Source organism: Narcine bancroftii, chromosome 1, assembly GCF_036971445.1.
Source record: "Narcine bancroftii isolate sNarBan1 chromosome 1, sNarBan1.hap1, whole genome shotgun sequence".
Taxonomy (NCBI): domain Eukaryota; kingdom Metazoa; phylum Chordata; class Chondrichthyes; order Torpediniformes; family Narcinidae; genus Narcine; species Narcine bancroftii.
The window spans coordinates 298,795,721-298,809,816 of record NC_091469.1 but is presented as its reverse complement, the minus strand read 5'-3'; the positions used below and the strand labels follow the sequence as shown (position 1 = coordinate 298,809,816).

Below are 14,096 nucleotides of genomic sequence, written 5' to 3'. Positions count from 1 at the left end.
AGGGAATTAAGAGAGTGAGCTTTGTTATATATGAAGATTAAAATCTTTTCTGGGGGGGCTGGATGGGGAAGAATAACAGTCACTGCGAAATCAGTTGACGCTTGCGAGCGGGTTCGCAAATCCAAGAGGGGAGATGTGGTTGCCCGACAAGGGACAAAGGGCAACTCAGAGAGGGGAGGGACTATTGGGGTTAAAGGAATTTTAGATATGGGAATAGTGGAAATATTTTATGTTTTAGAAATGTTGTCTTACAATGTGTTAAAAAAATGGATAAGAAGGGAAGGTGGTGATGAGGAAACGGAAAGGAAAAATAAACAAAGTATGAAGTGGCCATGTTGAACTATATGACTTTAAATATTAACAGAATACCTAACCAAATCAAAAGGAAGAAGCTGTTAAATTTACTGAAGAAAGAAAAAATTGATATAGCATTCGTGCAAGAAACACATCTAACTGAAGTGGAACACAAGAAATTAAAGAGAAATTGGATAGAACATGTAACAGCAGCATCATATAATTCAAAAACCAGAGGAGTAGCTATATTAATCAATAAAAATGTACCAATCAAAATAGAAGAGGAAATAATAGATCCAGCAGGGAGGTATGTAATGATAAAATGTCAGATATATTCAGAATTTTGGTACTCAATGTATATGGACCTAATGAAGAAGACCAAAAATTTATGCAAGATATCTTTTTGAAGATCGCAGATACACAAGGGAATAAACTAATAGGAGGGGATTTTAACCTTAATTTGGACTCAAACATGGATAAAACTGGAAAAAGACTAACAGAAAGAACAAAGTAACCAAATTTATAATTAAATCAATGCAGGAAATGCAACTTTTGGATATATGGATGAAACAACACCCAAAGGAAAAGGAATATTCATATTATTCGGGTAGACACAAAACATACTCAAGGATAGACCCATTCCTGTTAACAGCCCACATTCAAGGAAGAGTTAAGAAAACTGAATATAAAGCTAGATTGTTATCAGATCACTCACCCCCGTCATTGGCAATAGAGCTAGAGGATATCCCTCCAAGAATGTATTGATGGAGATTAAACTCAATGCTACTTAAAAGACAGGATTTTAGAGAATTCATTGAGCGATAAATTAAAATGTACTTTGAAATAAATACGGAATCAGTGAAAAATAAATTTATACTATGGGACACAATGAAAGCATTCATCAGAGGACAGATAGTAAGTTAAGTAACTAAGATGAAGAAGGACTACAATCGAGAAATAGAACAGTTGGAAAGGGAAATAACAAATACAGAAAAAGAATTAACAATAAAGGAAGATACAACTAAAAGAAGAGAATTGACAGACAAGAAAATAAAATATGAAACACTACAAACATACAAGGTGGAGAAGAACATAATGAAGACAAAAGAGAAATATTATGAGCTAGGAGAAAAAATGCACAAAATACTAGCGTGGCAGCTTAAGACAGAACAAACTAAAAGAACGGTATTGGCATCAAGGAAAAAGAACAAACAAATTACATATAACCCAACGGAGATTAACGAAAACTTCAGGGAATTCTATGAACTATATCAAACTGAAAACGAAGGGAAAGACAAAATAGATGAATTTCTAACTAAAATTGAACTACCGAAATTACCAACAGAGGAACAAAATAAATTAATAAAACCATTTGAAATAGAGACAGTATGACAACAGTGATCAATTCTAGATATAGATTGGTTCAATATAACTTTCTACACAGCTCTACCTCACACCGCAAAAGATTCACAAGGCAAAACTAGAGGTGCCAGAGATGTGTTTCAGGTGTGGAGTGGAGTTGGGAACATTTGTTCATGCAACCTGGTCTTGTGCAAAGGTGAGCCCATTTTGGCAAGATTTGGTCAATATACTAACCAGGATAATGAACTTAACATTTCCACCGGACGCAATGTTATATCTCCTGGGGAACTTCATGGACATAAGCTATAAATTAACTAAATTCAACTGATATTAATTGCTTTGTCTGTAGCAAAAAAAAACGATGACCTCGAAGTCTGACTCCCCTCTTCTTATCAGTAGGTGGACTAGAGATGCATAGCTGTATTCTCATCGAAAAAAATCACATACAACCGTAAAAATTGACATAGCACCTTTGTTAAAATATGGAAACCATATCTGATGTATATAGGCACACAACTGTACCTACACCTTGACAAAAATACCCATAGGTGGATTAATAAAAGAAATTACGTAATGGGGCAGCTCCACAGCCTCCCTGAATATTCACCAGAAACGCTGACGTCACACCAAGAGTTCTTTTTAAGGGGGGTGGGAGAGGGGAAAACATCATGTGTATGTAGATTGTTGGGGGATACCTGTACATCTTGAAGCAGTCTGTCATGTTGTTTGTTTGTTGATGGAAAACAAACAAAAAAAAATCCAAAACAAGTTTTCGAACCAGAAATTAAATTAAGCCCTTAGGCACAAGCTTGGAAATACAACATCTTCATTGTCTAACTGCATCGGACACTGAAATAAAACAGTTGTCCAATCATTAACATTTGGCTCATTGTTGCTTCTCTTTCCCATCTTTCATTTAGAAACTGATAAAACTGATGAACTTGTGAACCCCAATCTCCACCTGTGAACACATTCAGTCTCCTTGCTCTATTAAGGATTCATTTGGCATTCAGGGAGAGTAGCTAAAATATATTGGTTCCAGGACTGGCAGGTTTGCTGGAGAAGGAAAAACTGCGCCTATTCTCTGAAGTTTAGAAGAATGGGAGATCTCAAATTATACAGAATTTTTCAACAGCTTCACACATCACATACAGGCCAGATGATTTCGCTGGCTAAATCAGAGGGTGCGGCTTATGAAAGAAAGAGTACAAGACCGAGCTTCACTCAGAGGATGAGGAATGTTTGCAATTTTCCCAATCTGCAAAGCTGACCAGGCTTACTTGGATCAAAGCAAATATAGGTAGATTTGTGGATATCAAGTGAATGAATGGGTTTGGGGATGATGGCAAATGGCACTTTAAAGAACTTGCCCATTCTATTTATTTACATGGATGAAAATTTAGTAGCAATCTTTTCAATTAACCTCAAACTGACAAATAAACAGTCTTTGTGAAGGTGGAGCAAGGTTGAAGGACCACATGATCCATAGTTGGTCCTGTTACTGGTGTTCTCTTCCTAATCAGGAAAAAGTGAAGTCATAAAAGAGGAAAATAGCAAGAGATTAAAAGAAAGCAAATAAGTTTTCAAACAAAAATCCAACCGCAATACCGATTTTGGACAGCAGCTTTGCTGTTCTCTAGCCAAACTCAAAATTGATAAATTCAGCTGGAACCTTGACTTAAAAACAAGTCAATTTACTTCCAACTTTTCATAACCTTAAGACCTAAATGATATCTAGCCAATGAAGCAAAGGCTCTGATGAAAGGTGTTCAACCTGAAATGTGAACTCTGCTGCACTCTCAACTGTTGCTCAATTTATCTAGTTATGTTGCATCACTCACAGGATTAATTGAAGAGAGCTACTAAAGTTTCATTAATCTTAAAAAAAATCCTTTGGAAAATATAATCAGATAAGCTTGCAAATTAGAGACATATCTATTATTATTTAACATTGCATTTAATGTCTGAATAAACAGATTTTCCAGACAAAAGGTATATGAAAAATAAATTCAATGACAACATGTAAATGATATAAAATATGATACATTTTTCTCCAAAATAGCTTAATTCTGAAGAATAATTTAGAAACCAGTCCTTAAAAAATGTTGTGCTTCTGAGTTTAAAAGGAAAATTAGCTTGCAAGCTCACCTTTTGATTTCACTTTCTTTTGGATTTAGCAGAATATTTTCTCTGTGGTTGTTATGAATCACCAATTCTTTACACTCATAAGTCTTCAATTTCTCTTTGAGCTCCATAATCTGTGAAATAGATGAGGACAAACTTAAAGTAGGGAAACATTTTAAAAAACCATTATCCAAACTTCGGGTGCCTTCTGATAGTCTAGAAGTTTTAGTATGCTCACGGAGGCAGCGTCACTGGTGCAGACTTATGGAGGAGGAAAGGAGACACAGAACTTCTCTGCAAGGTTCTGCTGCCGAATCCAACTGCCAAGAGCTTTGCATAGGCTTCAAATGACCTGTTAAAGGAGCCGGTGATGGTTTATTTAAAAATCCTCTGACTGTGGGGACTGGATCCAAGATGATAGCACCCATGTTCAACAGCAGCCGTGAAGGTGGGGAGGGGGGGGTGGTTACAGACTTCGGTGAGGCAGAGGACTAGCACAGGGCACCAGATAACAGAGAGACCATCCCCTCTTTTGAGAAGGGGAAGCAGAGGAAACATCCTACAGGGCAATGACCTCGATGGTGGACCAGTGAGGGGCTGCGACTTAACACATAGGTGGCAGGCTGTTGGTGACTTCAGGCAACCGTGGTCAAAGGACTCATACCAGGCTGTGGACTGCTGAAGAGGTACTAGTTAGTGGAATGGGATGTGAAAGGGTGCTGACAGCACTGAAGGCTTCTTGATCATGTCAGAGGTTTGGATCTGGAGATCAAGTTGCTGATGGTTTGGACTGAAGTCAGTGTGGCTGTGGAGGCTGCAGGAGCACTGGAGGTGAATCCATACATACACAATCACTCTGGGGGACTCACTTTTGCTTTCTGACTGCAAGAGGAACCCAGAAATTTCTCCTGATGGCAAATCTGTTTGCCATATAGCAGACTAAAGCAAATTTTGTGCAATATTACAACTCTTTTATTCCATGATAATAAAGGAATCTTTAAATGTTAGTATTCTTAAAACGGTGCAGCCTGCAGATTACAGCAGGGCACAGTTCTCACTGTTATCCAAATGCACTGCTAACTTATTTCCAACCAAGGTTGGGTTCAAAGAGGAGAATGGCTTGTAGATGCAATTGAGCCCATGAAAGCAAATTTTGGAGAAGAATGTGAAGATTGACATCTGTGTTTGGAAATGAAAGATGTGGGGTGGGAGATAGAAGAGGGCTTGTGCTGCAGCCAATGGATTTGGTATGGAAGAAGAGAGGAATTGGGCTCAGAATAGCTTAAAGGATGTGTTGGCATGAGGCAAAGGGTATAGAGCAAAGAGTCCTTGCCGCTGGTGAACGGCTACCACATCAGATTGGTTTACAAATGCAGAACAAAATCAGCAGTGCAAAAAAAAAAGTACAAGCATCACAAAAGAGGTCTCAGTCTAGTGTAACAGAGGTAGCACTTGTCCTGCAAATGAACAAAGATCAGTTTGGGTCAAGATTGAGTAATACTTCAACAGAAGCTTTTCAAGGAACTGTCTTCAGTGTCTGTATTTAATTCACAAATTGCAATGATGGATGAAAGGGGATTCATATTGGGAAGTGCTAGACAGTGTCCACAGTGATAAAACATGCCAAAAATGGTCTAACGAGAGTGAATCTTGGGGAAAAAAAAAACCTTTCAATCTGTGTGCATAATTTAAAACAAACAACATTATCTGATTAAATTTCTGGGCAAACTTCTTTAAAGGTAGGTTTTCTGGACTTACACAAAGACCAAATTCTCTGATTTTCAACTCTCCACATCTTGCTTTATGCTATTCTGTTTTGTTTATTTCCCCCTTACTGCAATGGCATTTTTGAAATAATTTTTTTTCAAATCTATTTCCTTACCCATCTCTGGAATTGTTTTTATTCATCATGATTCAACCTTTATTAAATCTGTTACATTTTTGTTAAATCTTTTTGCTACTTAACTTCATATCTTGATAAACTCTCCACAGAATTGTATATTTGAACATGCTTTTGGTAAGCTTTTAACTTTCACATATAACATTTTTAATGCACGAGGGACCTCTCAAAAGATAAAAATGATTAGAAGAGTCAACAGATGACCGAGAGCTGGAGCAAAAATAGAAGTTAAAGATTACGTCGAATAAACTGCAATATATTTACCACTTGCAGACAGTTTGCTCATGTTCACAATGGACAAATTTTTTGATTGTTGTGTTCAACCTACTTACCTCTTGCCTTTGTGCCTCACAAATTTGTGCATATTTACCCACATGGCAATTCAAATTCAAAACATTACTCTTTATCTACAAAAAAAGGGCAAAAAAGCACAAATTAGAACAGTTATAGATGGAAAAATATCAAACCAAATGTTACATTAATTTTTCATTAAACGTTATTGTCTGTGAGGAGTTCCACTGGGATGAGGAAAGCATTCTGTATTCCTAGTTTGTTGGAAGTTCATATCTATATTTATTTGTATGATTTAGAAAATGCTTGTAGCAATGTGTGAATTAAAGCACCACTTAATTTCAAAGCTTATGATGCATTAAATTTAATGAGATAGCATACAAAATGTTTAGATAAATGAAATTACATCGATCCAGTTTAAATGCTCTGACACATCTGTGGAACAAAATTCAATTAAAAATAGCAGAAATATATTGTTTATGTTGAAAATCTAATTGTTGCATGAAAAGTAATATTTTTTGTTGTCATGGTTTGTCACTTGGAGTGATGGCCTTGGGCTCTATAGTTGTAGAATGTCTGGGTGGATTATGGTGGTGTCCGGCAGTGAGGTGGTATCAAGGAGTGGTGGCACTTCCAAGTCGACTAATATGCAGAATCAGCGTCAGTTTTTGACGCGAATTTAAGGTCTCAAAAGTATATCTGACGTACACATGAACCCCCATTTTGTGAAAGTGCACCTTATTTTACATTTGAGTACTTTTTAGACTGACCAATGTCAAGTTTAGCTATTTCATATACAATCTACTTATTTGTAGCAAAATCAGCCAGTTATATCATCCAGCTGTTGGTCTCGATCTATATTTACAGCCTGATCTACTGGACAGTTCAAGCATTTGCTTTTCAATTTCAACATTCAGATCTTTTGCCAGTCTTTTTGTGTTCTCTCAGTCACCTATGAACTACACTTCATTGAATAAAAAAGGGATAACTTGGGCAATAGTGGACTTAAGTTATTGCAGAGTACCTTTATTTGATCTATCCCTCTATAATCTATGCAACTGAAAACTAATTTGTTTTCTTACTTTCTCAGTTATAAAGTGTTTGATTTGGTGTTTCTTTTTCCACAGATGCTACCTGACATGCTAAGCGTCCAAAACCAAACTTGATTTTCCAACTGCATTGAAAAGAGATCAGTAAACAAACTCTCACACAAAACTTACTGAAGATTTGATGTCCTTCGCTCGATTAGCGTACTTTAGTGTATTATAAGTATCTTCGTATGACAAAGAAGATGGACCGATAGCGGCTATCATTATGGTTTGGCAATTTCCTCCCAGAGAATCTTTCAAAAGTCGAGTTAGTTTACTGTTCCTGTAAGGAATATACTGTGCCTTTTTCTGTAAAAAGATATCACAACATAAATTACAGAATTATAATGTGTCTTTAAAACTGTCTTCTGAACTTTTAAGATTACAGTTTCTTTTGAAATTAAGATTCAGAAACAAAATAAAGAGAAGTACCCATTTGAAGATATTGTGGCTGGCTTGAAAACTCCCATTTCAATTCTTGGCAACTGGTTAAACAGCAATCAATGTCTTATTGATTTGCAAGGATCAAAAATTCATTACAAGCTAACTTTTCCACAACTATTTTGAATTTATTTCCTTCCACATGACCTCCTACAATTACTCAATCCTTTCTGATAGGGAAGCTTCCTTCTTCCCAAACCATGTCTTATTTATTCTTGCAACCTTGCCCTTGCCTATTTCCTTCCTGGATAGGGTAAATATAGTGAATCTCAAACCTCACCTCCCATCCTACCATTCTCCATGTTCAATTGATTTCATCACTTTCAACAACACCCCCAAATCTACCAAGTTTCTCCATTAAACTTAGTCACTAAACATTGCAGCTTGAGATACATTTTATTATCACTGTTATTAACCTCATCTTATATCTAGCTCAAATATTCCATTCTTATTGCTTCAGTGGTTTAAGGTCATAAATCCTTTAACCAACAATCTGACATTTTTTGCCAAAAACCACAGGATGACTTTCATTTATACCCAACACATTTCTGCAAAATAATCCTGTATCATAATTTTTTTCATCCTGCTCTACCATTCCAAAATAAAGTCTCTATTAAAATAGTCCTGTGACTCATGAGATATTTTAGTTAGTACATCAGATTATTAAAATCATTGGAATGTCTCAAGCACCTTCAATTGACTTTCTAATTTTAACTGTGCCAACATCAGATTTGTACTGAATTTAGATTAATTTAGGGTACTTTTAATTAACTGCTCATAAATCACCTCTTTTCAGTTACATTTTGGCTCACTTTTCACATGATGCCTGGGAGCAAGTTTAATTGATCCAAGTGTTAACATGGGACCAAAGACCATTGACATTTTACTGTTATGAGATCTCAAGAACATGTCAACATTTTATGACAGAATGATACAATACAAAGACAAATGAGATCTCAAAACAATCTGAAACAATAGAAGCAATGGATTACTTTCATTGGTCACTGAAGAAGAAATATTGTTCACTGGTGGAAAGGAGTTTAAAAAAAGTTTGATGGGCTCTTCAATATGGAGCTCTGCTCTCAGTTATTAGGTGTGTTCTAAACAGAATGACGATGTTGACAAGTGATGCCATCTGGCTGCCATCAGGGAATCAGATTAATTAATTCTGGCAGGCAATAAACCAAATGTAAAGACTAATTTTTTTAAAAAAATAATTTTAATTTACAAATAGAAAAATTTAAGATTGTAAATGACCCTGACATCTATGGATATTGGAAATAGTTTTAAGACTACTCCACATTTATGAAGATGAAAAGGCTGTTTAACAATAATACTATTAGACTCTATGCAACAAGAACAACAAGACCTGCTTTTAAGAAAAAAAATAGTTGAAGTTTATATCAATTTTATTGAGTCTGCACTGACCAATTTGGCAGACTGCAACTGCGTATTCTGTGGAGCAACTACCATCAAGAACCATCCCTTCTGGGTTTGCACACATCAGAAATAACTCAGTTTCCGAATAATTTCCAAAAATATTTCAAAAAGAGGTTGTGATTCAATTGCAAAACAAGCAATTGAATCAAAAATCCTTATTGTCAACATTTCAGATATCCTTGTAGTATAGCTTGTGATATGGAACGAGCCTATTCAACAGGGAAACTGGCCCAACTGGTCCATGCCAACAAAGCTCGTCCCAGGTTTGGTCCATATTGTTCTAATCTTTCCTATCAAAATGCCCTCCGAATGTTACAATTATTCCTGCTTTTACACTTTCTCAGTCAGCTTATTCCATACACCTACCGCTCTCCATCTGCAGTTAGTGCCTCTCAGGTCCCTATTACATCTTTTCACGCTAACCTCAAATCTATGCCCCTCATGACTTTATAAACCCAGCCTCTGTAATCCAGGTTTAACAGTCCCAGTAATATTCTTTGAATCTTTTGTGCATCTTTTTCAGCTTAATCATTTCTTTTCTGTAACTCAGTGACCAAAGCAATGCACAATACTCACATGTGGTCTTGTACAATTGTAAAATAATGATTGCTCCTGTCTTCAGTGCCCTGACTGAAGGAAAATTTGCAAATTCCTTCTGCACCTGTGTCTACACTAGGTTTCAGAGCAATTTTGTGTCATTTCTCCACTTATTTCCTTGCAACTTATTCTCTCTTGCATGTCCATCAAACTGATTCCTTCTACCCACCTACGCAAGGGGCAATTTACAGGTACAAAATAACCTGCCATCCACTAATGATTGGGATATGGGAGCACCTAGGAATAAAAAGGAGAACTTGCAAAGCCCACATTGAAAGCAATAGCCACAATATAACCAGGTAGGGCTGTAGCTTCACTGGAGCAGAGAAGCTGCAACATTACTTGCTGGGACACTGCACTCCTTCCTAAATTTGCTGTAACACAATTTATTCTCGAACCATCACCTACTGATGGATATTGATTCCATGAAAACCCCATCAAGAGTAGTCATATGGGGCAAGTTTTTATAACCACACAAATACTTTCAATATTAAAAGAAAGCTATGCAACAAATCCCTGACCAAAACAAATTCAAAATCTACAAAATGCTATAGATGCATTTCATAACTCAATTCACTTTCCAGTTTAGCATCATACACTTTAATGTTTTGTGCAACTGATTCTACTCAAATGTGAAATGGTAAACTCAAAGCACAATTTATCTGATATTTGCAGTGTGCACTTTTCTTTCAAAATATTTCAGATTTGTTATCAGAGCATACATGACATCACATACAACCCTGAGATTCATTTTTCTTATGGGAGAGGCAGTTACAACTTATTGTCAATGAAAAAAACTGTACACAAGGTTAAGCACCCATAAATACAAGTATGCCCTGTATTTCTTTGATTTTTACCATTCAGAACTACATATGGCAGTGGGAACAGGAGAGGAGATGTTGGCATGGAGAAGACAAAAGAGTAGATGCGACTAGCATGCCAATACTATTGCCATCCTCTGCGATGGTCTGGACCAGGAGTAGCCAACATTTTAATTTAGACATACAGTATAGTAATAGGCCATTTCAGTCCACGTGTCCGTGCCACCCAATTAACCTACACCCCCAGTACATACTCCTGGGCCAAAATGGCCTGTTACCATGCTGTAAGTCTAAATTAAAAAGTTGGCCACCCCTGGTCTACACAAATATGCATACATAACAGACACAGCCACTTCCTTAAGTACTCAGCATTGAGCCTTACCTATAAACACTAATTGAAAGAGTTAATTGTATTAAAATGAACACATTTCCAAGAGTACAATTCCTCTTTCAAGTCTTGTCCGAACCATTACCTCAGAAGTTCTTTCAAGAGTTAAATAAATGTCATAAAATTTCTTTGGAAGGGCAATATGTCCAGGGTCTCTAAGAAAAATCAACTCGGAAATGTGAATTGGGAGGTTTACAACTCCCTAATTTTAAAATTATCAAGCAGCACAGATGAGATTTTGTACTTTATTTTTTGAAGGAGATAAAACTGCAAAGGTGAAAATAGACTTGAATAGGGGAGAGAATTGCAAAGGATTTTATATATAAATAGGATGTGAAATTAATAGCTTATGAGACAGAAACTCATTTGCTAAAAACATTTAATAAATATTTGCTATAAAATAGATATTGGAACAAGGTTGTGGGGGGAGTGGGGCAGAGGGAAGAAAAGGTAATCTAAAATTTCCCGAACTCATAATGGGCTTATAGCATGTACAATGGCTAATCAAATTTTCTAAATCTGGTCACATAAAGAGATCAGGTACATTGAAGATTGTTATGAGCAGGGACAAATAATGCCATTTAAACAATTTAAAAAATAAATATGGAATTCCAAATAATACAATTTTCTACTATTTTCAAAAAAGAGCAATATTTAAGGGATATATTGGACCCAACAATGTTGTTACCAAATTGAATTTCCCTTTCAAATCAGCGTCTAAATCACTACAAAGAAATTTACTTCAGCAATGCATCTCTTACTTCAAATGGGAGCTCCCAAACAGGGGGTTCACAAGACTAGGCAGAGATGGGAATTAGATCTTAAATGTGAGAATTGACATATCATAATAGTGTGACTAATATGATTAATACAAGATATAAATTAGTACAATATAATTTTTTTGTATCAGTTATAGCTCACACCACAGAAATTAAACAAATTAAATCCAAATCTTTCAGATCGACGTTTTAGATGTGGTGAGGAGATGGAACCTTTTTTTTTAAAAAAAGAATTCAACTTTGGGTAGATTTAGGAATTATTATTATTATTATTATTATTATTTTTTTTTTTAAAGAGCAAATGTTAAAAATTAAATTTCCACAAAATCCAGAATTATTTTTACTAGGGAACATTACATGAAAAAGACCCAAATTGAAACTGTCCAAATATCAAATAGAATTTGTTAAAATTGCATTGGCAGTGGCCAGAAATGTATAGTTGTTGCATAGAAGTCTGATTCACATCTAGGTATGGCACGTTGGAACACGGAGATACATAGCTGTATTCCCTTGGAGAAGATTAGCTACAACTTAAGTATGACATTTCTTTACAAATTTGGCAACTGTATTTACAAAATTCAGGCATAAATCTTTAAACAAATTCTTCCCAACCCTTAAGACCAGCATTGATCTTCTCCAAAGAAAAAATAAATAGCATATGAAGTGGAGTATGTGTCACTTTTTAGCAGTCCAATCTGTTTTGCTTTTCTTTCTTGAGTATATTATCTTTATCTTGCTTTTCTATACTACTTTTAAATTTTTTTGGGGGGTCCTTTGAGCAGCAGGGTGGGGGTTGGGCGGGGGGGAATTAAGTTAATGCCAGCATGAAGTAAATATTGAATGTACCTTTGTACTTGTATTTTTAACTTGGTAATTGACTCCATGTTTGGTAATTTTAAAAAAATTAAAAGAAAGTACTCACCATCAGTTTCATCAAAATAACTCTGAATTTGAATAGTTTTAATCTGTGTCATTTTTTTTTAAAATGTCTGCTTTTAAAACTACAAATAAGTGTAAAGATCAAAGCCCAAACACATAAGATCTCTGCACATGGTTATTAACCTTTGAAATTTTGGTATATTATGTGTTACTCAAAAGTTTCAAATAGTTTCTATTTTTCAAAGTGAAGATAGTGTTTATTTAGGAAACTAGCTTCACAACACAATAAACTTGTTATTTTTAAACAATAGTTCAAAGGAGAAAGTGCACAACAATACAAGGGCACAGTCCCAATACTACAAAATCCATTGATCAACATTTTTACTGGGCAAATACACCATTTATAGCATAATTGACAAGTCAACAAACAGATTGGCTTTGGTTCAGCATGATGAATTTATGTGTTCTCTACAAAGATCTTCCTCATTCTTGTGTAAAGCTTCAGATTGTTCTGGAGCTTTTCACAAATACAGATGTACATAGAGATAAGTTATTCATTCAAACAATTATTTAGCCCGAAGGATACACATGATCACTTCAACACAAAACCAGCGAGTTTAAAGAATTTTGTTAAACTTCAAAACAAATATAAAAAAATTAAATTTCCAAAATTCAGAACAATTTAAAATTTCAATTCAGTGAATGCATTGTGCAAATACATTTTTAGGAATTTACACTCATGCAAAGGTCCAGATTTTGTGGCAATAAGTCACAAAACAATCAATATTTGTATTTTAAAGGGATCAAGGAGTTAGATGCAGTTGTCAGAAAAACCACCCTGTTCTCTTTCATTGCTGCCCTCACTAGGGTTCAGAATAGGAAACATTAAAGGCATGAATTTAAGAGTAAGGTGCAAGGGGATTCCAGTACAAGAATAAAAAATAGGCTCTTACTGAGACCTATGGTGAAACACATCTCAAATATTATGTACAGGTTTAACCCCAATTCAAGAACAGATGTACCCTAAATCAGAGTGCAGAATGCATCCATTGGAATGATTTTTAATTTTTTTTTTAAGTCTTCACACTATGAACCAAATTACACACAAACATTTCCCTCTTGAATATACAGTGGCATTTTCTCCCCTCCCCCCCACCCTCCAGACCCATTAAACGTTCAACATGTACAATATAATAAACCCATTAAACAATGTCATCACACAATGAAAATAAACAAGAAAATTGTGTCATCTACTTTTACATACTGGATCAGGTCATTTTGTCTTCTCATTCTATCATTTTAGGGGGTGGAAGGAATGATTTTTAAGGATGAAGTTGGGCATGATATTTCCCATGAGTACAAATTAAGCAGACCAGACCCACAATGAATTTCAGATGATTGAGTTGTACAGTCATGGACCAACAATGATTCACATCTTTGAACTTAGAAAGCTGTCATAAGATTAAAGGATAAAGCAAGTGGGTTGCATTTAAAGGTGAGATAGGGAAGGTTCAGAACAATGGAGAACAGAAATTTACAGCATAGCCCTTTGGCCCAATAACCTACTTTAACAACTGCCTAGAATTTCCCCTACTGCGTAACCCTTCATTTTTCTCAGTTCCAGGTACCTAGCTGATAGACCCCATTGTACCCGTCTCCACTACCAGCACATTCCAAGCACTCATCACTGAG

At 35.7% G+C, this 14,096-nt stretch overlaps 1 protein-coding gene and 1 long non-coding RNA gene across 6 annotated transcripts in view; one reads left to right on the top strand and one right to left on the bottom strand.

The window, feature by feature from the left end:
- The window catches only part of LOC138746782 (uncharacterized), a 32,605-nt gene extending 25,101 nt beyond the window's left edge, over nt 1–7,504 (top strand). Inside the window, exon 3 of the long non-coding RNA XR_011347119.1 lies at nt 7,099–7,504. This is a non-coding gene — a long non-coding RNA (uncharacterized lncRNA). The remainder of the gene's footprint in view (nt 1–7,098) is intronic.
- The window catches only part of kif18a (kinesin family member 18A), a 103,325-nt gene that overhangs the window by 68,316 nt on the left and 20,913 nt on the right, over nt 1–14,096 (bottom strand). For all 5 annotated transcript variants that reach the window (XR_011347114.1, XR_011347115.1, XM_069905168.1 and 2 more), the window contains exons 7-9: nt 7,192–7,368; nt 6,013–6,087; nt 3,805–3,914 (exon numbers count right to left, since the gene is read on the bottom strand). Coding sequence is in view for 3 of the 5 variants with exons in the window: in XM_069905168.1 (XP_069761269.1) it covers nt 3,805–3,914; nt 6,013–6,087; nt 7,192–7,368 (362 nt within the window). In the remaining 2 variants the exon portion in view is untranslated. The remainder of the gene's footprint in view (nt 1–3,804; nt 3,915–6,012; nt 6,088–7,191; nt 7,369–14,096) is intronic.